The following is a 27,223-nucleotide window of genomic DNA, read 5'->3' as shown; positions in this document are numbered from 1 at the left end:
ACCGTCGCTAAGCTTCTCGGGCAAAATCGATCAGCAGGCAGCACTAGATTTCAACATGTCTGCCGTCGGCTGTCAGTAAATTAGGTGTTTGTTTTCAACTCAACAGCAGATCCTTTGAGCTCGGTGAAGACCAGAGGAGGCGGGCGCTCATGGCTCAGTGCGTGCAGTCAGTGCAGGAGTTCATCCAGGACTCGTTTGTGCCGATGGTGGCGGTCCTGTGCAGCGATGATGCGGAGAGAGTGACCCGCAAAAACAGCCTGAGCTTCCCCGAGCTGCTGCGGCCTTTCTGCCGCCTGACGTCCGATGGTAAGAGGCCAACTGATCAGACATCCGCCGATCACTCATCCCAACTGATTATCACTAGATAAGACGGCTGTTAGACAGCTCCCTTGCACATAAACACGGGCTGTGTCTCAAAACTTCGTGAGCTTTCTACCTGGAGACATTGACCACAACTGTCTAGGTGCCATTAAAACTATATAGTCTAAAAAATATAGTCTAACTAGACAGTTTAGTATAGGTTTCGAGAGACATGCCCAAAAAGTCCCTCTAGCAAGCCTTCTTACTAAGATTTAAAGCACACTTGTGATGCTAGGTAGGCAGCTCATTAGGTTTTATTACACGCCCAAAAAATGCTGTTTAGACAGGCAGCTCAATAGATTTTGAGATACACGCCCAAAAGTGCCATCTGAATCTAAAAAGAGACATGCCCCCTCCCAAAACAAAAGAAAATTCTGTCTAGGTTGATAGCTAACTAGATCTTGAGAAACAACCCCAAATATGATAACTAGATGGGTATTTAATTAGCTTTTGAGAAACACTACCCCCCAAAAAAATGCTGTTTCAATAAATGGGCAGCAGGCATCCATCTATCCACTAACTGGATTTTTATTCATGCACCCTAAGATGCTGTCTAAATTTCGACAGACATTCCCAAAAATCCTTTCTGGACTGCAAGCATACTAAGATTTTAAGCACACTTAAAATGATGTCTAAGTAGGCATCTCATTAGGTTTTCAGACACTACCAAAAATGCTGTTTAGATGAGTAGCTCAATAAATTTTACACGCCCAAAAGTACCATCTTTGAAAGACACGCCCCAAGAATAATCTGTCTAGGTTGACCGCTAACTAGGTCTTGAGAAACACCCCAAAATGATGCCTAGATAGGTATCTAACTAACTATCTAATGTTAGCTAAACCGCTAACTGGATTTTTATTAATTCACCATAAAATGCTGTCTAAATAGCTCACTAAGTTTTGAGAGACATGCCCAAAAATGCTAGTGTAGGTTGGCAGTTCATTAGATTTTTATGTTCTAATCTTTGTCCAGTGAGGACCCTGGGCAGACGTCTTTGTAGGCCCCCCAGCCACTGCTGACTGTCGTTTTTTCAAGCAACAAAGTCAGGTTTTGGTTGCGAACATTGAATATAGTTTTTTGGACCCTTTCTTGCACTGCATTCTGAGGGCCTGGGACCCTAGTGGGCAGTATGCTCGATGTGCAAAGAGACCTGGGGGCCCTAGTGGTCATCTCATGCCATGTGAACCAAGTGGCTCTGGGTTCTAGTGGTCAGCAAATGCTGTATGCGTTAAGGAACGTGGGGCCTTCCTCAATAAGTTTTGGAGCCACAAAACTAGATCGTGTAAGGCCCTCTGGCCCGTTCCATAAACAAGTTCTGATCCTCAGGGAAATGATAGGAAGGATTTCAACCTGGATTCATCTGAATTTGATCTCTCTGTTTGTGAAATCTGATCTGATTTCCGCTCACCTGACCATTTATTGTCCAGAGCCTCAGACAGACACAGCACAGATCAGATGTCTCATCGGTGAGGGTTAGATTTCCTCTGGACTGTCTGTGTTGGGCCTGTGCTGTTAATCAGCAGCCTGTCTAGTAAAGCATATGGGATAATCCTGAAGAGGCAGACAATCAGATCAACTGGCTCAACTTATGAAGACTGCCGTTGTTTAAAGTGATACAGTAGTCAGTGAACGACCAAGATGCACTTTTTTGGTCTGTTTTATTTACTTTTTGTCCCTATCATTCAGTCTTCAGTGTTGCATGATCTTTCATAAATCATTCTAACATGCTGACTTGGTGCTTAACTTACATTTCTTATTATTATCAGTGTTGAGAACAGTTGCTTAATATATTACCGAAAACTGCTTAATATATTTGTGTAAACTTGTCCACTTTTTGCTGTCACTTTTGATAAATTTATTGTGTTTTTGCTGAATAATAGTATTAATTTATAAACCTCAAAAACACTTTAATTGGTTCATTAAAAATGTCAGTCACCCTTACAACATGAAATATTCCTATTGGCCCTGGGGTTAGAAACAAAATGGGTAGAAAATGTATTTTTGTGTGTGTTCTTTGGCCTTCTTTGCAAATGTTAACCAGTTAGGGGAAAAAAACCAATTCACTTTCTTGCTGCAGAATCTTTCCCAGTCAACACTGGACACATGTAGCTCAATCAGTAGATCATGACACTTGCAACTCCAATGTCAAGGGTTTGATTTCCTGGGAAAGAAAGAAGTGATAAAATGTGTGCCTTGAATGCATGTGCAATGAAGAATTAGTTGGTTTTACAACAAATTATTAACCAGTTATAAGCATTTAAAATACTAATCATGTTCCATTTTACTGTGGAACAACAGAAATGGATTTTGTGCACTGTTTCCTGTTTCATTTGTTTTCGGTTTTTGTTCCTTCAGTTGCTGTAAATCGCTTTCTGAGCTACAACATCACATTCACAGAAGGAAATCCCTCTATACAGCATTTATCAACAATTTTGGTCTTTTAAGAATCATGCAGTTGTGGGAAAACATGGCACACATTTTGTTGTAGCACAATAGACACAGCCTTCTCATATTATTTGTTGCAGTGTGTTATAGATTCGTAGAAATCCTGGAAACACAGTTTAGTCGACCCAAATGAAGAGAGTGCACTGTCATTTATTCTTCATGTTGTGCTTATGTGAATTGGGGAATGAAAACCCACAGGAGTATATGGGGAAGTGTTTGGTAGAGCGGTGCCAACATATTTGAGCTGGGTGGCGGCCATGCATATTGCATATTTGGATTTTCCTCAGATCTTCAAGATGGAAGTCATAATAGATTATAAAAGACAGAATTAATAAATCCCAAATACTCTGTTGGAGGGCTGTCCACAAGAGAATGAATTGCAAATAATTAATTAAAATCATTTGTATTGAGCTGATCTCATAAAAAAATCATAAAATTTTTTATTCTATTATGTATCATTGTATTATATCTCAGTTATAAAATCCCAAATATGAAACATTTTATTAACAATAACTTTTTTCCCAGTTCCTTTGTGTAAAGAAATTATATTAATATAATTTTTCTGATAAAGGACTTGTGGTCCAGATGGAAACAGCCTTGGGTTCTGGATCCTGTATATTGCTTAGGAAAAACTAAACCTTCAGCTACAAGAAGAATTAGTAGCACTATTACGAATCTGACACCAGCCAGTTAACCTATAAGTTTTGTTCTTCCTTACTTTAGGTCACCTGCGTGATCCCAATAACCAGGTGGTTGTGGTGAAGGGCCTCCGGATCAGTGTGACTGGGATCAACACACAGCCTCCACAGAGCCCAGAGCTGCACAGACTCCTCAGCCAGACGGTTTCTGTCTGCCAGCCGCCTGAAGGGTCGCCCGCCAACGTCATCACGGCGGGAGACTACGACCTCAACATAAGCGGTTAGTGCTAATATAGATAATTATAACAATCATAGATTCTGCAGGGTGTGTGTGTGATCATCTTAGAAAATGACTTTTTTTTACATAAATGAGACTAATTTCAAAGTAGTTTCTCATATCAGCACCCGATGAGGGCAGCAGAGCCCTTGAGGGGAAAAGTGAGAACCAAATGTTGCAGTTGTCCATGAAATTAAAGGATTTGGTTTGCATTACACATCTATTAACATAGTTTCTGATCTTTTTTTTTTTTTTTTTTTTTTTTACATTTTCTTTCCACATTCTCCAACTTCTCCTGTGGATTTATTCTTGGTAAGAGATCTGAACTTCACACACACACTTTCCTTTTGTGTGTGTGTGTGTGTGTGTGTGTGTGAGTGTGTGTGTTAGGTCACACACACGTGTGCTCTGCTGTGCTGTTAACTCTTTGAGTAATGGGCGTGAAGTGTTCCCCTCTTTCGTCCCCCAAGGGGATCCTTTGCTACACCCTTCACTTGGGTGAGCCTAACAACAAATCCCTGAGACTTAGACACTAACACACCAGTCTACATCAGCAGCATCCTCCTTTTACCTGAATGAACCTATTGCACCCAAATATGAGAACAGCGTCAAGATGCAACATACAGCAGCGTAGCACACTTGTATATGTGAATTTGATTACAGAGCTGGGGTTTCATAAACTGATGCTGTGTACTTAAATGCATTGATACATATTCCTGGTCTTATTGTATCAGTTATTTTTGTATAATATATACTATTATAATATATTATTTATATTATAAGTAAGTAAATTAATCATAATTATTTAACTATTATATATTTAATGTTATATTTAGATTTAGATTAGTTAGATTAGTTTACAGTATTAACACTGTATTGCACATAATTTAGTAGTGCACATCATTCCAAATGTAATGAATATAATGTCTTCCAGTTCTGAAACAATTTTTTTTTTTTTTGTGATGTCATCTAGGACTGGTGGGCGGATAAATTAAGGTTAACCAATAGCTAAGTAGCTATTAGGCATTGCTTTAGGCTCCGTAAAGCATCCTCTCTAAAATTGTGCAGATTTACATGAAGAATAAAGTAATGTAACAAAAATAATAATAGATTTGGGTATAGATTTAATGATACCTTTTCAATATGTCAAACTGCTTTTGACCATGAACTTGACCTTTAGTCTCCCAATCTAAGACATTATTCCAGTCCCTTACAGGAAGAGACTTAAATAAAACCCGATTTCTCAAATAAAATAATAACTCACTTTCCGGGTTCTGATTGCTTTTCACAACCCAATACATTCTCAATAAAATAAATGACATTACGCTCTGAATTTTTCATACAGTGTCCTGTTTCCCTCATTCCCACATTGGCTTTCTCACAGCGGGAGGTGCCAACTGAACATGCCCATGTTTAAACTAATCAAGAAAATGGGATTTTAGAACAATGCTCATTTGCTTTCTGAATTTATACACTCCAATATATTTTAGCTCCTGTTAGGATCATAGACAATCATTGTAGCTATCAGTTTTTATAATGACCAGACGATGTTTACAAACACAAAGAGCAATTGGTCTTGACATTTTGTCCATACCATGCAATTCAGGTGCATCTGCAGGGTTTGGAGTGGGTTGTGTTTCGGTTTTGGATGCATTACACTTCTGTGGTTCCTGTCCATAAGCTTTAACAAGACTGCCTGTTTCTTCTCCTCTCAGACCGCACGGTCAAAGCGAGTGTTCCCTGGTACTCGGACTGGAAAGAAACGCTCACACAGCTGAGCTCGTCCAAGTACTACACAGGTATTCCATTCCTTCCCTTGCTGGGAGTGTGTGAGAGGGCTTTCCTCAGTTGCCTTCTCCACCTCATATCCCGTCCCAGCTCGCTCCGTAGCAGAACTGTCACTAAATCAACTTTCCTCTTTCCAATCCAGCTTCCTCCGCTTTCTCGGGATGTTGGTGGTGGTTCTTTAGCTTTATGTGTTTGAGACTCATTGTGCTAAAACTCTCAGTGGTAGATGTGTCCATTGCTTTGTCAAATAAAGGGTTAGCAATCTTAGTTAGTGTTCCAATTTACAGTCAGAAAATAGTTAACTATTTTGACTGAAACTTAAGTTAAATTCTATGTTTCCGAAATGTTTGGGGTCTGTTTGTGAGATTTTAGTTCAATGAGTCATTATACCTGTTTAGTTACAATGTGCTTCACTTTATAGTCTAGTTTCTTTTCCTCTGTAGATCCATCATTCCTTCTGCGGTTGAGAAATTTACATGCACTTTATCTGAAATCCAAACAGAATAAATCTTAACGTTTTTCATCGGTTTGATTTAATGTGAAATATTGGTTCCTTTTTATTATGTTTACAGTGAAAACAAATGTGACAATGTTTCCAGTATTACAACTGGCATATTGGTGCCTGTATATTTCTAACTTAGTTATAAACATATATTTCAGTAAGTGATATAATTTACCAATATTGCTTTTTACCTTAGAAAATCATAAAACCATGATCTTAGATCTGAGGGTCTGGGTTATTGTAAGTGGGCTGTCTATAAAACAAGGCTAATACTCATATATAAATGGGCACAGGGTCATAAAGACAAGACACCATCAGGCTATTACACAACACTAAAATAATGCAATAATCATTAACTAAATAACATCAAATATAAGTACATTACTGATGACAAAATAAAAATAATCTATTTAAATAAAATATATTCTTATGTTTTGTCATCAATTGACTTCTGTTAATGTCCTTTTACTGCTTTCAACATAACATTTATAGTAATTTTTACTTCAAAGAACCATAAATGTGACTGTATTGTACAGTGACATGGCATATAATGCAATATTAAACCAATTTAGACCCCAAAGTGTCACTGTATATGGCAACATAAATAGCGGTTAACCAATTAATTTTTTTTTTGTAGCATATATATAATAATTTCCTTTTTTTTTTTTTTTTTTTTTTGCTGTTGTATTAAAACACTAATGCTCTGTCGAGTATAAAGTTTCCTGAATTAAACGGTTGGATTTTTTAAACTATATTTGTTTACTACATATTTATTTAGGATGTTCAAAACACATTTTCAAAAATGCCTGGTAGGTTGTCTGAGTAGGAACGATGTATATTTGGTTTAGGGTCATGTCTATGAGACATCGGACACATTTCTTAGAGCTATACTGAATCACTTGATATAATGAATTATGGAAGTTACTTCAAATTAATAATAATAATTATTGTTAACAAAAAGGAAACTGTCTATCAAAACTTTAACAGTGTTACTGCAGGGGGTACGCTCATTAATGTTCAATATCCAAAGGTAGTATTAACAGAATTAACTTTAACCACAGATTAAAGGGTTAGTTCACCCAAAAATGAAAATTATGTCATTAATAACTCACCCTCATGTCGTTCCAAACCCGTAAGACCTCCGTTCATCATCGGAACACAGTTTAAGATATTTTAGATTTAGTCAGAGAGCTCTCAGTCCCTCCATTGACCATGTGTGTACGGTATACTGTCCATGTCCAGAAAGGTAAGAAAAACATCAACAACAACAAAAAATTATTTTTGTTATTTTTGGACCAAAATGTATTTTCGATGCTTAAACAAATTCTAACTGACCCTCTGATGTCACATGGACTACTTTGTAGATGTTTTTCTTATCTTTCTGGACATGGACAGTATACCGTACCAAAGTCCTTTCAGGCAAGTCGTGCCACTCGGCCGCCATCTTGGCAACGCCTCCTGGCAGCTATTTCAGAATAACAAGACCAGCTCCTATCTAAATGAATGGGCAGAGAGTCAGAACTGCACTTTCACTGGTCACCGGGACATAAAAACAGCATGTATAGAAACGGCAGTGAAATATGATAAAAATCACTGAAAATTTTGATGACTTTGCCCCAAAATAAGGTTTAAAACGCCTTTTTCCCCACAGGTTATACCTTTACTACGCATACGCAAGGGTTCCTTAACTGTGCGCGTACGTCAGTGGAACCAGACGATAGGCTTAAATGTTTCCCGGCTTGACTGTTAAAAGCAGATGATTGGCTTTCCAGCGGGAGGGGCGGGACATGTGCACACAACCGCCATCTTTGCCATTATGGGTTTTCCTTATATAGTTGTATTGAAGATTGAGGAAGTGGCATGTCTCTTATAAACTGTCTCTGACCGTACACACAGTTTCAATGGAGGGACTGAGAGCTCTCGGACTAAATCTAAAATATCTTAAATTGTGTTCCGAAGATAAATGGAGGTCTCACGGCTTTGGAACGACATGAGGGTGAGTCATTAATGACATAATTTTCATTTTTGGGAGAACTAACCCTTTAATCTACATTTTTCGTTGTCCCTCCTACATAAAAATATTAAGTACAATGTACAAGTTTGTTAACAATTATGGTTGTTTTGAATAATAAAATAATCTTTGCATCAGAAATAAGTCTGTGTAAAAATGATAAATTAGCCCATAAATAACTCACCCAAAGCTGACCTCATACTTCATCCACCTGGAACTGCTTCCGTGTATAACAGTGAGCGCTAGCTAGATTAGTGATTATTTTAAATATTGTTATTTGTCTTACAAAAGCACATCGATTTGCTACAGGAGTCCTTTGTTCACCTTCCGAAGTGGTGTGAGACACTTTTTATTAAGGATGGATGCTTTTTATTTAACTTCTTCTGGACTGATGCACTGCAACACCCGCTGAGTGCCACTAAACAGCTTGAAAGATCAAATACTATTTTCAATATAACTGGATTTGTCTGAAAGAGGAAAGTCATATACACCTAGGATGACCTGAGGGTGAGTAATTTATTGGCTAATTTTCATTTTTGGGTGAACTAACCCTTTAACCCCATAACTGTCACCGTCCCACCTGTGGGACGCTTGGCACTCTTTTTTGTTGTTTTCTCTTTCTATAAAATCTTTTAGTAATCATCATAAATCATATATCATTTGAAAGCTTAGAAGCCCAAGATTCATCCCGTGAAAACCATTTTGAAATCGGACATTGCTTTACCATGGAAATGGTACTTTAAAATCTAATGGCGATCACCTCCCCCTTAGTGGGCAGGGCCAAGTGTCATAAAACACTATGCATTACGGTCTTCTAGAACCAAAACTTTTTATAATCTTGGCAACAAACATATCATTGGAAAGGTCTGAGTCTCATGATTTCATATTTGGTGGTTATTTTGAGATAGAAGTAAAATTCACAGAGAAAACTAGAGAAAAATTCATTAAGCAAAATTCAAAATAGTTTTGATGACTCCCAGTGGCTGTGTGTGGTATGACGCCCTAAATAAAATCTCACAGGAACCTCAATTTTTTTCATATCAACTTCAAATTTATAACATAACTTATTTAGACACGAGGCTTTAATTTTATACCAATTTTAGAGTAAAACCTGTTATGTAAAATATTTATAATAAAATGTAATAAAATTAATATAGCGCATATTATTTATAGTACATTTAAACTTCTATAACTTTTTGATACTTAAATTTTTTGAAAAAATTCAGCTTTTGCCAACATATGCTAATTTTCTTCTTTAAAAAGAGAGCAACCTTTTGTTTAAAACACTTTATTCCAAAGTGTTCATAAATTACAGCAATTTTAGTTTGGATAGTGCACTTTAATGCCCATTTAAAAAATGGGGGGGTGACAGTTAAGGTGTGATTTACGTTCTATTGTTTTGTGGGACAAATTAGTAATTTCAATAAGAATCCACAGAGGTATTTCTTGCGAGGCCAAAAGATTTCCCCACATTATTATTATGCAACTGGTTGAAGTTACTTCATAAACCAACGTGAAGCTGCTTGGTTTGACTTCACTATGAGCGGCGATTCGTACGTCACCTCACTGTTAACAAGAGACAATAGACTTTTTTTTGCCCACAATACTTCAATCATGTGACCTTATGTTTATGTTTTATAATTGCAGGATAAGGGAGAGCATTCTAATTGCCACTTTTTTTGAAGAAGAACTGTATTTACATTATTGTTAGATTTTCTTTTTTTTGTTGTTGTCTTTTTTCCATTCTTAAATTTTTAGGTTAGTTATATTGCTGTAAAAGAGACTTGCTATAAAAATGTTATCTGTTATAATTTCTTTCAGGGAATATAATTTTCTTGGTGGGTTTTCTATTCGTCTTGGCTTTCATAGTGTGCTTTTCTCCTCTTCCGCCAAGAGGGTTGGTCATGCGGCCTGTAATAATCTTGTTTTTGAACGAGACAATATTTCTTTGTGTTTAACTTACAGCAACAACACCATGGTTTGAGACTTACCGGGAGAACTTCCTGCAGTCCATGCCAGCATCAGAGCACGAGTTCCTCAGCCACTACCTGGCCTGTATCCTTCCAAGATCTTCGCTCTTCTTTCCTAATAATTTTTCCTCAATTATTTTTCATGCTTGCATTTCTTCTCTTTCTTTACCACAAGAGACGCATCAAAAGTTTGACCATATGATTGCTATAAAATGTCAAGAGGTATCTGAGAGTCTATAGTAAATGATTTAATGAAATGGTGAATAAATATAATTAGTACTGTCTATTGATGCAAGTCTGTTGATTACCAGGGCTATATATTTTTTGAGTACTTTTGTCTTCTCACATCATTAATATGATTACTTAACTAACTTACAGTCCAGCCAGAGGTTTGGTTTAATTGGTTTTATACAAGATGTATTTTTGTACAGCACAGTTTAGCAGTTTTTTTCATCTGTATTCGGTGAGATCTCCTGAACTCAGCTGCAGGTATGTTGGTGGTGTCGTCCCATGAGGCCATGCCGACAGAGCAGTTTCTCAAGCTGTCACAGGAACAGCACCGAATCCAGCACAGTGGGGAATACACTCATCCCAAATGGTTCATCCCCAACACACTCAAATATTATGTCCTGCTCCATGATATCAGTGAAGGAGACGAGCAGAGGTGTGTGTGCACATCTGTCTTAAGTGTTCTCCTGTACTCGTGTTGCTTGTTTTTCATTTATCGTCAACCTTTAAAAAAGCCAAACAGTCTGATGAATAATCATCGATTGACTCTTGCAGAAGCTTCTGTGTTCAGTCAGCGATATTTGAGCACTTCAATGTCATGCTTGAAAAGTTATTAAGAAGTTCTTAATGTTTTTTAAGAACATTTTTGAATAACCTTAAGAAGAAAATTATGAAGATTTAGCATTACATCACTTCATCATCCTCTGCATTAAATGGGTGCCGTCAGAATGAGTCCAAACAGCTGCTAAAAAGATGCACAGTTATCCACACGACTCCTGTCTATCAGTTACCATTGTGTGAAGTGAAAAACTGTGTTTGTAAGAAAACAATTCATCAACATTTTTAGCTTAAACCAATGCTTCCTCTATCTATAATATTTCTTCAGTGAAAAAGTCATCTTGTCTGAATCAGGAGAGAAATATGCACCGATCAAGCATGGTTTTTAAGTAAAAAAAAATCTAAACAAATATGCCAGTGGATTTTGGTGTGAGAGGACAACAGGGGATGGACTTTTCTACTGGTGGAGGCTTTATTCTGGATTGTAGACTATTTTGGCCAGAAGCGACATAAGGTTGAATAATAAAAAAAGACAAAATATTTGTAATAGCTTCTTGATCTAGAAGTACTTTTGTTAGTGTTATTGTTTGCATTTGCATAGATCTATGCGTGCAAGAGTATGCGTTCACTCATGATCCATTGTTACTATTACTAAAAATATATTTAAGACTCTAGCTGATGGTTGTATTTTTGATTAAATTACCAGCACCTAGTGAATCATAAATGCTCTTTATTCAATATGCAGTTCAAAGCTTTGATATTCCAACTGCTTGTTCTGATTCTGCAATTAAACGAACAGAGTTGATTAACACTGGGAACATGTATCAAACCCTGCCTTAGGGATTTTTTTTCAGGGAAAACATTTCTGCTTCCTCTTTGTGATTGCGTACATTTAATTAGAGAACATATTATGAGTAGAATAAAAATGAATCTTAAAGGTTACATGAACTGCATTTGGAAAGCGTTTTTCTATGAATATTAATTTCTGACATCAGCTGCTTGCATTTCTTTCCACTTCCTCTGCATGTATAGTTCTTCTGAATTCTGCATGTAGAAAAGTTGCCAATCAAAGTAATCGTGTGCTGCCTGCAGCCTCAAGGTCTGATGAACAGAAGATAACCTGACTGTGGGGAGAAGGATTAGGCTGTCATATATATTTATGATTGTATAGAACTATTAATATCTATCTCTGTGTTTCTCAGGGCGGACTCTGTTTACGAGGACATGAAACAGCGGTATGGTACTCAGGGCTGCTATCTGCTCAAGATAAACTCCCGGAGTGGTAGCACTGTTGCGGACGAACAGATGCCGGACCCCTGGAGTCAGTACTTACACAAGACCAGCATACACAACCCTGTGAGTACCACAACCTCTGAACATACAACTCATAAACTTCTGATTACCATCAGAAGGTCTGGTCCACAAAGCAGCTTATTCTGGCCAAGAATTAGATCTTGATCAAGTACACCTTGCAAATTCGGGGTTCGAGTGTAGTGCAATATTTTGATATATTTAAACAATTATATATATGGACCATGGTGGAAAAAAATATCATGTGGGTCGGGCAGTGTTCATGGAGGAAGGGTCCAGTTAAGGGGCGGAGTCTGGCATCCTTCTCGTTGGCCGCTGCGCTTGCAGGGGATGGACTGCCCAGCATCCTGGCCTGATGGCCGTGTAAACTGGTGCAGTTCTTGTCCGGACCACGGGTCTGGCGGCTCATGTCTCGGGTGGCGCGGGAATCCCTCAACGCACCCTTCCTGGACCCACCTGGACACCAGTGTGTATGCACAGGGAAGAGACTGGTCTCCCGAGGAGAGGCGCTTTGGGCTTTTAAACAGCGGCGGTGATGAGGCTCCATTTCTTTCAGGTGTGCCCCATCACACACTGCCAGCCCTGGGTCATCCAGCACCCCTCCTCTCACACACCCACTCCTGTCGGGAGCCTGGTGAAGGGCGACGATTTAGGACGAGGTGCCGATGATAATTGGGGGGGAGGCAGCTGACTCATCACAAATATAAAAATACTATTAAAGGCAGGGTAGGTAAAAAATGTATAAAAAACTTTTTTTCCAAATTTGTTTAAACTTTGTTTATATATCAATACATAATTAAAATGTAAGTACTCTGAAAAAGAAAGTATAAAAATCGAGTGACTGTAGACCTCTCACGACTGTTTTAAAGACAGCTCATTATTTCCATTCACTCCACCCCCTCCCTTCTGGGCTCCTTCCAAAGCCTCTACTATGGCTCGCTAAGTAATGTTATATGAGCTATATTACACAGCTACGTGTGCTAATGACACATGCTTCATGAAAAAATAAACAAAAAAATATGTATGATCAAAATACAAAAAGAAAGATTTACCTGTCCAGCAGAAATAAAGCCATCAAGGAGTCACTTTTCAGCCCCTTGAGTTCCCTCAGTTCTCGCCATCGCTGGAAAGCCACGCCGATATAAACTCGCGTTTTATTTCTTTGTTTATCCAAAGACTTTTTGTTCATTGCCTTTTCTTGTACTGTTACTGTCTTCCTTTTTTTGCCTGGTTTGCCTTCACTAACTGCATAGGCTGGTACTGTGAATTTTGCTTGCTGTTTCTCTGCCATTGTTTTGGTATTCCTAGGACTCCCCTGCCTCTTGAATTCCTCAAATCAAACGTGCACGCGCAAGTGGGCAGGTCATGTGTGGCAAAAGGGTGGTTGCCATGGTTGCGAGAGAGTGACAGTTGCCTAAGCCAATCCTATGTTTCGTCCCGAAATGGAAATAATGAGCTGTGTTTAATACAGATTAAACGGTCTAGAGTCACTCGATTTTTATACTCTTTTTATCAGAGTACTTACATTTTAATTATGCATTGATATATATAGAAAGTTTAAACAAATTTGGAAGAAAGTTGTTTATAAATTTATTACCTACCCTGCCTTTAAACACATTACACAATAATATAGATGTTTATACTGTTCTTCCACCATTGTCATCAAAATTTAAATTAATTTACCAAATATTATGAATTATAATACAAACTTTTGTCAGCTGAAACCATTTAAAGAGTCAGTTGTCCCTTTCTTTTACATTTTTGTAAAAATGTCATTTTTACAAAATTATTCAAAATAAGGCCTGGATATCGACTCTGATGTCCCGATTCGATTCGATTGTTCATGTATTTTTCATATAATTTTTTATTACATTCAGTGAATATAGTTTTTATACAAATGCTATTGAAATGTACATTTTTTTTTACAGTAAACATCAGTTTACAAATGGTGAATTTATAAAAAGAAATTAAGAGCCACGGGCCTCTATTTTAAAACTTTGGATAAATCAAATTGGTGTATATACACACACACACACACACACACACACACAAACATACACAAATTTGATTTATCCTAATCAAATAAAAAAAATCCTTTTATTTTTTTCTGGCAAACAAAGTGCTGCACAATAGAGGTTTACAGTTAAAATAAAAAGAAATGTGATTATTCCTTTAAAAATAAAGAATTATTAATATTTATTATTAGTAGTAGAATTGTTATTACATAGTCTTAAGACTGCTAAATAGTAATATATTTTTGACAGTTTCTTCATGTTTAAATAAACTTTTATTTTGATGTTTTTTTGTGAGGAACTCGCAGCTGCTGTGTATGTGATATGACGGTAGTTTCGTCAAATTAAACAATAAAATGCTAATGAAGTGACTCTCAGAGCAGCTTGGGATGAAATTTGTGTATTCATATCATCACAGTGAGACGACAGAGGTTGAAAACATTGCGAGCATCATCCGCGCTTGTGTGAACATCCGCCATTCATTCATTCATTACGGAAATTATGGCGCCTTTACGCATGGTGTCAAATGCTTCCACAGATTTGTAGTATTACTATAGAATTTTACCTGAGCGTTGGAAATCACGCTTTGTTCTTGGATCTTGTCAACAGTCTCTCCGGCATGATAAGCACTGAATGAGTGACAGGCTTTCTGTTGTAACATTGCGCAAGGTAAAAAAGAGGGTGACCTCTAGTGGAGAAGACTAAAGAAAAGATTCACTATTATCAGATCTTCTTTTAAATGTTTGCTGATATAAATATCGGAAAAGATCAATTCACAGCTTTTGAGAATTGATATCGAATCAACATCATTGAAAAAAAAAAACTATTTATACAAAAACTTTTTTTTTTTTTTTTGCCAAGTCCTATTCAAAAGTTAATAATCGCTCTATATTTTAACACAGTTATCGCAAAACAACTCTGAAAAACGTTTAGCGTAAAAATAGTAACATCTAAGTTAGCTGGTTAAAAACATTTAATGTCGCTGAATCAACATAAATGCATTAATGTGTTTAAGGTAACAATTGCAGATCATATTTATTTTACAGTGAATGTGATGAATTATTTTGTAAAACTAAAATAGTTTTTGATTGCTATGTGTAAATAGTTTTTACATGATTGAAGTTAGAGACTTATCTGATGACATGAAATAATGATAATTAATGAAATTATTTGTTTCCTCCAACATGTATAGACTGACATAGAGATATGACTATGTTAGATTTCTTTGAATTTGATCAGCCGAATTAAATGTTCCTTATCCCTGGTGGTGTTTTATAGGAGCTATATGAAGAATCTGCAGTGAGTAATGCGGATGAAAACAACATTGGTGCAGAGGAAGATGGTCTTGATCCATCCATTAGAGGTTAGTCTGGCTCAGTTGAACCCCATTATCAGGGATTTTGCTTATGAGCCTCATATTGATGAGAAATGATTGTCTAGTGTTAATTAGATGTTCCTCTTGTGTTTGCAGACGGCGTCTCAGAGACTCATCCTCTGCAGCTGGACCACCCTACTGATGCTGTTTACCCTGGCAATGATGCCAGTCAGTCTGTAAACAATGTGGATGAGACGAGACCTCAAAAACAGGCCAGCGGGACCTCTCACACCAGCCCGACCCCTCGAGGAACCTGCCTGACCCTGAACGACCACGACCACATCCGGCAGTTTATCCAGGAGTTTACCTTCAGAGGATTACTGCCACACATCGAGAAGAACATACGGCAGCTAAACGACCAGGTACATAAACACACACCAACAGTATATTACAACTAATTCATCTCAAGTTTCTGCAATGATTCACTCTTTTCTTTTCTCTTTTCCTGTTTGGTGATGTGGGATTTCTTATTCTCGGCCAGGCTGTATTTATTTAATCAATAATATAGTAAAATTGTAATATTTTAAAATAATAGTTTGAAAAACTTTTTTTTTTTCTATTTTTAATATATTTTAAAATGTAATTTATTCCTGTGATAGAAAAGCTGGATTTTCGGTAGGGCTGGACGATTATGGCCTAAAATCAAAACCTTGATTAATAGAACATTTTGCCTCGATTATGATTAATGAACAATTATTTTGTTTCGGTTTTGTTTTTTTTGCCCTCATAGTTCACTGACAAGGTTTGTACTGTAAATATGATTGACTATCAGCAGTTATTTTATCTATGTTCGTAACATTTCTTACTAGGGTTGGGTATCATTTGAATTTTATAGATTCCTCGTTTCGATTCCAATAAGATAAAAAATCCAATAGAAAAAAATCAAGTCAAACATTTCGATGTCAAACATTTTTACAAAGCATTCTGTTGCAGCTGAATAACATGAGCAAAAATCATCAGTCTACAAAACACTGCAAGAGGATTTTGCCTGTGATAAAAAAAAAATACCATAGCAAAAACAACAAGATTAATATAAATTTCAAATATTAAAGTGTTAAAGACAAGTAATAAGATAGGTCAGTAATAAGAAAGGATCAAACAAATCAATTAACAATATCATAAATAAATACAACTAAACTAAATTTCAGGTACAGAAACTGTAATTAAAACTTTAAAAACACTGCATAGTTTTCTTTTTATAAATAAAATAAAGATTAATCAAGTAAAGTTATTAAATATATTCAGTCAAGATCAGTGAATGATTTTCTTTTGTTCTTTGATTAACATTAATGACAGGCAGCACGTTTATTAGGCTGTTGTCTCTTTTAGCAAAAATACTTTTCTTTCTCATCTGTTTATGTTCACGTAAGACAAAAACGGCTGCTTTTATGATGATATACTGATGTAGTTTTCAGTATCGTAGTTTCGACTCGGAACAACCTTTTCTACAGTTAAAATACACAGAATAGTCTGAGAACGGACACAAACCGGGAACCCGCAGCGCGACCGCTGCTCTCTGTGCATGCGCTTGTGCTTCATGTGCGCTGCGCACAAACATGCTATAATAAGTTTGGAGATTCTAAGCTACTTTACAGCGCTGACAACTACTTTCCGTGTTCCTCTGTGCGTGTGAACTTCACATCTACTGTTTATGAGTGTTCGTGCCACAATGCAGCTGCGCGAACATGGTAGCTCGATATAAGAATACACATCCGTTCATCTAATCGCTTGAATGTCCAAACCATAAAACAAATACAACTGACAAGGTTTAGTGAAGACGCAAGGCTCACCGCTCACACCACTTTGCTTTTATGCCACTGACTGGAGAGCAGAGTCATGTGGCTATACACGCGCTAGTATGCTTTTATTGGGGAAGTGTTAACAGGATTAAAAACTGAAATAACCGACATGGGAAAATTATGTTGATTAGAGGTTATGAATTTCGGTTTTGATTATTTATCGATTAATCGTCCAGCCCTAATTTTCGGCATCATTATTTCAGTCTTCAGTCACTTGATCCAGACCGTTCTCATCCCAAGGCGTCATATACTGACCCTTTTGACATTTCGTCAACATCCTACGCACATGGAACCCTCTAGCATCAATATTAGACGCAGATAAATATGGGCCAGAAGGCGCCACCTAGCAGTCTAACCCTAACCCTAACCCATAATCTGTGTCTCATATTGACGCTAGAGGGTGCCATATGCGTAGGATGTTGACGAAATGTCACAAGGGTCAGTATATGACGCCTTGGGATGAGAATGCGTTTCTTGATCCTTCAGAAATCAGTCTAATAGGCTGATTTACTGCTCAAGAAACATTTCTGATTATTGTCAGTGTTGAAAACATTTGCATTTTCAGGATTCTTTCATGAATAGAAAGTAAAAAGAAAAAGAAATAGAATGTTGATCTTTTTTAACATTACAAATTATACATGTCTCTACAGTTTAATGCATAGAATAAAATGATCAGTTTCTTAAAAATATATTCATATTAGTATTATATATTTTTTATATATTGCTTTTGGAAAAAAGAAAATGTATATAGATACAGTAAGTTCATGCAAAAGTAAAATTAAATGTGTTAAATACATACATAATCGGATAAAAAATAAACTAGCAAAATTAACGGAGCAAAGAAATTAAAAATACAAATAAACATTTGTTATTTAAATTGTACAGTACATAACCTCTTATACATTAGAATCTCATATTTTATTTAACATTGACTCCAACATCTTAATATATTTGTTTCTCTCCTTACATGCATAACTTTATGATTAATACTTATTGGCTGTAATTAGTTATAATTCATTCCTCCATTGTTTTGTTGTAGATTTATTAGCTTTTTTCCTATCATTAATATGCAGATAAATAATAAAAGTTTTCATATTTTCAAAATAAACCTCACCTAATAGGCTTAAATTACTCAAGAGTCAAGGGTCTATTAATATTAATTTCCTCAACCTTTTGACAGTAATACAAACATATTTTATATATATTTCCAATACAGCTTTTGACCTTCTCTTTTCTTTCATTTTCTTCATCTTTCTATCTCTCTCATTCTAGCTTGTCTCAAGGAAAGGTCTGAGCCGATCTCTTTTTTCCGCCACTAAGAAGTTGTTTGGTGGAGGCAAGGTCCCAGAGAAGAGTATTGCTGAACTAAAGAACACTGCAGGGCTGCTGTAAGTGACTTGAAGTATAAATAAAATTGCTCTTTACTACATCTTATCTGACTCTTGACCTGTGTGATGATTTCAGATATCCCTCAGAGGCTCCAGAGCTTCAGATCAGAAAGATGGCCGACCTCTGCTTCCTCATTCAACACTATGAGCTGGCCTACAACTGTTACCACACTGCCAAGAAGGACTTCCTCTCTGACCAGGCCATGCTGTATGCTGCAGGAGCGCTGGTGAGAGGCACACCAAAGTCGCAACGAGCTCCACATCCATCTGCTGTGGATGATCAGAGTAATACTGTCTGAACTCGTCTCAGACTGACTGTCTGCTGTCTCTGTCTCTAAAGGAGATGGCTGCTGTCGCTGCCTTTCTGCAGAGCGGGGCACCCAGGCCGTACCCAGCACACTATATGGACACGGCTATTCAGACCTACAGAGAAGTGTGCAAGTAAGAACAAGCATTCGCCTGCATTTGATTTCATTTAATTACTTTTTTTAGACTGTACACCACTTTTGGAAATTTCTTAATTGTTTTAATGGTTTATTAATAAATCAATCAGTCAGTTTTCATTTTTGCTTCCACTTTTTTTGACTAATGAATAAAAAAATTATAATTGCATTCATTTTTAGGCCATATATTACTTTTTATGGCTTTAAATTTTTTATTGCTTTAAAATAAATTTGAACTGCTGCTTCTGTTTTTAGGCCAGACATCAGTTTATGTTGTTTAAATGCTTAAGTACTTGATGGAAAGATCATTCAGACGTTGTTGGAAATGTGCTGTATGCGTATAATGTATCTAAGACATTGTTCTTGCTGTCTGTGTCACAGAAACATGCTATTGGCTGAGCGGTGTTGTCTTTTAAGTGCTGAGATTTTAAAGAGTCAGGCCAAATACTCCGATGCTGCCACACTTCTGATCAAGATGACCAGTGAGGTGAGCTCAAGACCCAGCTGACAGCGTTTCTGAGTCCCATCTAAATCTGAAAACTTAGAGCGGGGCATTTCAAACAGGTGTCCTGCTTCAAACTCGCTGTTGAGAAAAACCCAGTTCACTTCACTGCCTCTTTCCCTCTCTGAAAGGACTCTGATCTGCGGAGTGCTCTCCTGTTGGAGCAGGCGGCTCACTGCTTCATTAACATGCGCAGCCCAATGGTGAGGAAGTTTGCCTTCCACATGATACTGGCTGGTCATCGTTTCAGCAAAGCTGGACAGGTATGATGGCAGATGCAAGATACACAAATCTGTCAGCTTTACACTGAATCAGTGAGCAACAAATACTGAAATCCTGCTGGAAATGATGTAGATTGATTGACTCATCTAAGTTTGCGGCCTATTGCCTTGAATAAAACAAAAGCTGCTTTAACAGCTGTGAAGCTATTGAGTGTTGCAGTAACATGCAGTGCTCTCACGGATCCAGGCACATTCTTTGAACATGATGTCAGTAGGTTGACAAAGTCCCTCTCTCGCTCTCTGTTACAGAAGAGACATGCGTTGAGGTGCTACTGCCAGGCTTTGCAGGTGTATAAAGGTAAAAGTTGGACACTGGCTGAAGATCACATCAACTTCACCATTGGTCGGCAGTCCTTCACGCTACGGCAGCCAGAGAACGCAGTGGCCGCCTTCCGGCACATTCTCATCAACGACAGCAAACAGTCAGCTGTACAGCAGGCTGCGTTCCTCAGGGAATACCTCTATGTGTACAAGGTTAGCAGACACGGAATCCCATTACTTATGATTGGCTTATGACATTCTGTTTATTAAGAGAGCGCTGCAGTTATGTCATCTGCCACTTTATATGCTTGAGCTCCGGCTGGAAATCAACTGGATAATGTTACAGTCCTTTTGTGTCCTTATCATTAATGCAGTGATGTGAACCCCTATTTTCATAGAATTAGAGCAATTATTAAAACATTATAGTCTACTATGATCTACCTTGTGGGAATGGGTCTTTAGTCAACTTTTAAAATTGAAAATCATATTTGCTTTTTATAATGAACACTTCACAATTCATTGTTAGAATGGTACAAGTGTTCTGATATTGTAATGACGAAAAGTCTCTTGATTAAACGATGGCGTTTTTATTAAAATATTATAAAAATGTGAAAAGTTTTTGTCTAGCAAATCAAAGTCATGTAGTGCAACGATTGCTTATTCTAAATGATTAATTTATGATATTTGTACTAAATACTTTTTACCTTGGATTATACACTACTGTTCAAATGTTTGGGTCAGTATTTATTATTCTTTTTTTTTTTTTTTTTTTTAATAAATAATTGTTTTTCTCTTTTTAAAGTAATAGCTCTTCTTCTCAAATTTCTATTCATTAAAGATTCCTGAAAAACAAACCAAAAAAAAATAAAACATTTTCCACAGAAATATTAAGCAGCACAACTGATTTCAACATTGGTAATATTAAGAAATGTTTCTTGAGCATCATATCAGCATATTAGAATGATTTCTGAAGGATAATGATGATAAGGATAAGGATAATGACATCACAGGGATAAATTACATGTTAAAACTATATTCAAGTACAGTATAATAGTAGTCAATTTAAATTGTAATAATATTTCACAGTATTCGAGTTTTACTGTATATTTGATTAAATAAATGCAGCCTTGGCGAGAAAAACTAACCTCTTTCAAAAACGCATTAAAAATTGTACCTACCCCAAACTTTTGAATGGCATGTAAGGAAAATATTATTACTTTTTATATTATTACTGTTTTTAGTTGATGGGTTACTCCACATGGGATTTTTGCTATTTAATCAAATAGTAATCACATTTTTATTCACACTGAACCTGCATTTCATCTTATTTCGCTCTCAGAAAGCAGCTAGACTCTGGTAGTGTCAGATTCGGGTCACTGACCCAGTTTTTTTCCCACCGCAATCAGACTTTAACCCTGAGTTTAACGGTCTGTCTTTACATGAGACTGCTCTTTCATCATCGTTGGGTTGAGTCGGTTTCATCAACACTCTGGCTTTGGGTGGTTCTGGTCCACAGAACACCATCACCTTCAAGCACCCGGCCTGAATACATAATAAGATTTTCTTTTCTTTTTGTGTGCTTTTGCCAATTTTTTTCTGATTTTAATTGGTTCATCTAATATTTAAAGTTTATTTTATTTAAGCTTAGTTGGAAAAATCACTGTAGTTATCGTTTTACTCATCATTCTAATGTTAGTTTTGTTGGCCAATCAGAAGATATCTAGGTATATAAGGGATGATACTCAATGGATGCCGGAGTACAACTTGTAGGTGAAAAGAAGGACCATTTCGTCAAGTGGTGTTGATATTAATAACACTTTGACTTTTTCCCCCTTAGAGCATGAGTAAGTTGACTGGTGACGGCTCCCTCCCACAGCTGCCTCTGCCCTGCCTGCACAGCTCACAAACACGCGTGTTCTTCGGCCATGAACGCAGACTCGCAGAAGGTAAGCAGCCTTTGTCTGCCTCACACATTCATGTACACAAGAAAGTGATAGTTCACATTCACATGAAGATAATGAAAAATACAAGTCGTTTAGTCACCCTCATGTTATGAACACAAAAGGAGATATTTAGAAAAATGTTCATGCTGCTATTATGCATACAGTGAAAGTGAACAGGTTAGAGCTGGCAAAATCACCCCAAATAAAAGTTGTCCATACTTTTTAAAATAATACTTTTTTTTCCAGCAAGGATGCATTAAACAATAAAGTAATAAAGACATTTTATTTTTCATTTTATTTGATTTCAAATTAGGGATGCACGATAAATATCGGCTGATAATTAATGTGCATCTCGTCAGTAAAGCCGGTTCTCTAATCAGTGGTTGTTAACTGACAAGCTGCGCAAATCCATGCTGATAATGAATGTGAATTTGCACAGCTTGTCAATTAACAATGGCTCTGTGTAGCAACAGCTGCTCTATTTGATGAGATGCACATTAATTATTGGCCGATATTTGTGCACCCCTATTTCAAATAAATGCTGTTATTTTTAACTTTCTATTCATCGAATCCTGAAAAAAAAGTATAACTGTTTACACAAAAATATTCAGCAGCTATTTGATTTCAGCATTGATGATAAAAAAAAATGTTTCTTGATCCGCTAATCAGCATATTAATATCAGGGTTTCCACGGGTCCTTGAAATCCTTGAAGGCCCTGGATATTTTTGAAAATAAACATACATTGATACAGGTCCTTGAAAGTGCTTAAATTTATTTTGTGCAAGAAGTTTTCTGGAAAAAATTCCATATTATTCCCTCTGGTCCACTAATGTTTTATTTCGGCAACAATTTGTTGCCTATGCATACAAGCTTGCTTGATTTACATTAGTTACGCACATTTACACGTTAAGTGTTTCGCGCATGAGGTACTTTATGTTGTATGTTGCCATGGCGTTAGAGTGACAATATTTCCTCTTTTTCCTGGACATGTCCTCTTTTTGGATAAAAAAAAATGCATCTAGCTGGGATTTCTGTGTTTCTTTAGCTTTCTACAGTAACCAGTGCGTTTTTGTATTAGAGTGCTGCGAGAGACTGTTTTTTTAATCCAGCTCCCACTGAATTTCTGACCATTAATGCCCTCTTTTGAGATTTTTGTGTCCAATCCCACCCGCTTCCTGAAAAAATTCTAATATTACATAATTTTCGCGCATTAGGGAGCCGATATAAATATGCAGAGTATTTAAATCTCTTTTGAATCAGCCATCTCTCTCTCCTCAACCCGTGATCAGTCAAATCTGACTCCTGCAGCTCGTGTTGAATGCAGGGTTGCCAAGTCAGCACCTCCCCCCCCTCCCCCCATGGCTTCTTTTAAACTGTTAATGGGTTGATTTTCTGTGTGGGTTAAAGGTTTGAAATGTAGCTTAATTACATTTGACTAAAATGCTTGTATTGAAACATTTTGCATTCTGCCTATGATAAAACTGTGTTAGATGTTAAGTTTTGTGAAGGAGGGCCACTGGTAGGAAGCTTTTTAGCTGTGTTTATGATCAGTATGCATAACAGTGGCTGTAAAATATGTAGGTATGGAAATTAGTTTTCAGTTTTGATATTTGGGATATTGTCATTGCACTACTTTGGGCACTACTTTAACCACCAAACAACCTCAGCCAAGCCCCCCTGCCCCACACACACCCACTGTCCTCTTTTTGGAAAACTAAAATATGGTCACCTTACATGGCGTTCATGCATGCCAAAAACTACTAGGATGGCACCTCTATGTTCCACAGACACAGCCGGAAATTAATGTTGAATTGCTTCGCTTGTTAAGATAATGTAAATCCATGAGGTAAGAAAAACTTAAAAGCATATTCATATATCTTAAAACTTCTGGTTACATGAGCCTAAACTTTTTTTCAATAAAATCCATGAAAAATTAGATATCAGATCATTTTAGAATACAGTATAGAATGTACAGAATATTCTTCAGCTTTATGCAAAACAGATATACAATAAATAGAATATCAGATCTCCGTAATAATGGCCGAAAATAATTGTTTTGCATAGTTGTGTTTGACACATGAAAACTGTAACAATGCATCTTACAAGATAACACTTGAAATGTGTCCCCACATTGATTCCTTGAATTTGAGGGTATTGGACCTGGAAAGTCCTTTCAGTTGCAAAGACCTTTCTCCCATCATGCTCACAGTGAAATGAAGATGAACACAGCGCCATTTATGTTTTCAGATGAAAAAGTAATTTCCTGTGAGAACTTCAAATGAGAGTCAAAAAAGAGAAGTGCTCCTGACATGACAGAATTAATTACATTTAAAATTAGAGAAAGGACATTGACTACCACATTCAATATCTGCAATGAGCTTCACTCCAATTAAAGAGAAGCAAACAAAAAGACTCTAATTTCAGGTATATCATGGAACTCAGATGTGTGTTGGTGAGTAACTGATGGAGTGAAGAGAACAGGCCTGAGGTGGTGTGAAAACCTTTTTAATTAAAGTCTTTGCCCGGATCTCACACTGAAAGGGAGGGAGGCTTTAGTGGTGTGTTGAATGCTGAATGCATGCACCTGTTGTCTCTTCCAATGTGCCACTTGCCTTAGGCTCTGAATCCCAAATATCCTCTGAGACACCGGCTGATTGGACATAAGCCAAATCTTTTCAGTTTATTTATTCTTGATTCCCATGCTTTTTGAAAGTTCTTTTAAATTTCAGACACATGCATTCAAGGCCTGGAAAGTACTTGAAAACAAATATAGGTCCTTGAAAGTGCTTGAATTAAATTTAAAATAAATTTTGAATGATGCAATTTAAAAAATGTTCCTATATGCGCTGTCAAAGGCAAAACGAAACCGCGCTAATGATTGGGGTCGCGAGAAAAAAACTTAACTTAGACAAGAAGTTAATATTAAGTGTCTTGCATTGTCTGAACACTATTGCCTGATTTTGCTCTATTTCATCAAAGAAAATAGTTTCAAACAAAGTAACAGTTGAGTCGCTGCGCATCTCCATTAAAATAGAGCGTTGTTTCGTTTATATATAAATGGGTGTTTTTAAACGAATCTGATTCAAACTTATAGATATAATTTTTTTAATTTGACAAAAGATGACATGACACTTTTTAGTCCTTTAAAAATTTTGAGATTCTTTCAAATTTAAATATTTACAGGAATTACAGCAAAAAGCAGTTTGATAGAAAAAAATATATTTTATCAATATTTGAGAAATTCAAAATTCCTTTGAACAAAACTGCTCAAAATGTTCTAAATGTATGAAACCTACAAATTCAAAACCTGTTTTATGTAATTGTTAAGTGTAAGTAAAATGTTAAGTACTGTTAGAGGTCTTTCATGACACTACAAATGCTGGGGTGTGAATTTGATGTGAGGTGCTTTATATAAAATAAATGGTTCTTTCAAATGTCCTTAAGTCCTTGATTCTAGTGTTCATGAAAGAATGGGAGCCCTGATAATTTTCCCTTTCTGCTGCCATGATTTGTCAATCATATTTGTAAGGAGAGAAGAAATGTGTGAAGGGAAACCAAGCGACAACCTTCCAGTCTCTCTCTTGAAACCACCACAGAAGTGACTTAAACTGCAATTCATCGACTGACTGCTAGAGACTGGCTCCAAAAGGAAGCCCATGTTATTTGATCTCATCTGTAGGTGATTACTGATCAGTACCAGTTGCATTATGTAATCTCTTACTTGATTTTCCACAGGTGAGAAACAAGCCGCCACCCATGTCTCTTTGGAGCAGGAGTTTGACCGGGATCTTTCCCAGATGTGGAGGGAGTTGGAGGAGCGGGTCGTCTCATTGACGAATAGAGGGACGGTGCCCATCACCTTCCAGCCCTCCCAATCCTGCCTGAACAGTCAGACAGACAACCTCAGACACCCCCTCGCCGTAGTAGAGGGTACGTTTTCCCTCGTACATCAACTACTTATTAAGCATTTTCATTTGTGCTTTATATCTTCCAGTTTTTGATTAGAAGACATCTACACTGCCTTGACTGCTCCATTGACATGAACTCTAGAATTCAGTGGAGGTTTAGATGTGCTTTAGGCTCTTTATTAATGAGTTTGATGTATTGCAGGGCTGCATTTTTGGTTTATTAATGTATTTTTAATTGGACTGAGATGAATTATTCACCATTTGTTTTCCTCTAAATTTCATGAAATCTACGAGAGAACTAATGAAGCAAAGCTGCCTTACCTGTATTTGACCTGGTTGAATTATCCTGCAGCCTCATCAGTGTTATATCTAGAGGTGCTAGTGAGACTAGTATTGATCATAGAAATGAATCCGTACATAATTGCTGGACATTCACCTGGCGTTACCCCACAGCAAGAGGGGATTAACAATTAACAATTTAGCATATATAATTAATCATAATAATTATCATTAGTCATATGGTGTTCATATATGAACACCATATAACTAATGATAATTATGATTATTTATATATTCTAAATTGAGATTTGTTTTATAAATTGCATTTTAAAGCACAAATTGCAGTTTTAACCAGAAAAAAAATTAGATTTTATTTCCCCAAATAGTCCCCAAATGTTTTCACTGTAATGTATATGGTAATTTAAAATTGAATGGATTAATTTAGGCTTAAACTACATATAATCAGATTGCTGTTTTTGTTCATCAGTTGTTAACAACAACTACAGACCATGATCTTATAACTAGATTGAAATAAACAAATAGCAATAGCCACACAATGCTATGCATACATATTTGTATGTAAATGTATATTTTTATGTGACTTAATGGCTGTATTGATACTTCAGTGTTTAAAGTCTTTTGTAGTTTTACTGTACCAGCTCAACCATTACATATCCTCAGATCTGAGTCATGTATTGTTCCCAGTTTCTGTTATGTCATTTGCTATTAATAGATTGGCTTCTTTCTTGGTTTTGCATCACAGAGCCCATCATTGTGGAGGTGGTTTTCCGTAACCCCCTGAAGGTTCCTTTGGCTTTGTCGGCTCTGTCTCTGCTGTGGAAGTTTACCCTGAAAGACTTCTCAGGTCCTCAGGACAGCACAGCCGGAGAAACCATCAGCAATGAGAAAGAAGTAAGCCTGTTAATAGTCTCTCGGCTCTTCG

The 27,223-nt window shown here is 36.8% G+C and overlaps 1 protein-coding gene across 3 annotated transcripts in view; it reads left to right on the top strand.

Moving 5' to 3' along the window:
- Positions 1–8: 8 nt before the first annotated feature.
- The window catches only part of LOC132092611 (trafficking protein particle complex subunit 8-like), a 41,186-nt gene continuing 13,971 nt past the window's right edge, over positions 9–27,223 (top strand). For 2 of the 3 annotated variants that reach the window (XM_059498914.1, XM_059498913.1), the window contains exons 1-17: positions 9–306; positions 3,529–3,723; positions 5,436–5,519; positions 9,987–10,076; positions 10,481–10,655; positions 11,980–12,133; positions 15,379–15,463; positions 15,572–15,837; positions 18,547–18,662; positions 18,739–18,889; positions 19,003–19,103; positions 19,487–19,592; positions 19,739–19,870; positions 20,138–20,362; positions 21,987–22,095; positions 25,829–26,023; positions 27,044–27,192. In XM_059498914.1, coding sequence (XP_059354897.1) covers positions 150–306; positions 3,529–3,723; positions 5,436–5,519; positions 9,987–10,076; positions 10,481–10,655; positions 11,980–12,133; positions 15,379–15,463; positions 15,572–15,837; positions 18,547–18,662; positions 18,739–18,889; positions 19,003–19,103; positions 19,487–19,592; positions 19,739–19,870; positions 20,138–20,362; positions 21,987–22,095; positions 25,829–26,023; positions 27,044–27,192 — 2,490 coding nt within the window. In that variant the 5' untranslated portion in view covers positions 9–149. The remainder of the gene's footprint in view (positions 307–3,528; positions 3,724–5,435; positions 5,520–9,986; positions 10,077–10,480; positions 10,656–11,979; positions 12,134–15,378; positions 15,464–15,571; positions 15,838–18,546; positions 18,663–18,738; positions 18,890–19,002; positions 19,104–19,486; positions 19,593–19,738; positions 19,871–20,137; positions 20,363–21,986; positions 22,096–25,828; positions 26,024–27,043; positions 27,193–27,223) is intronic. The other variant, XM_059498915.1, reaches the window with a different exon arrangement.

Source organism: Carassius carassius, chromosome 18 (assembly GCF_963082965.1).
Source record: "Carassius carassius chromosome 18, fCarCar2.1, whole genome shotgun sequence".
In the NCBI taxonomy this organism is placed as follows: Eukaryota; Metazoa; Chordata; class Actinopteri; order Cypriniformes; family Cyprinidae; genus Carassius; species Carassius carassius.
The sequence above is the reverse complement of the archived record's forward strand: the minus strand, read 5'-3'. Positions and strand labels throughout refer to the sequence as shown.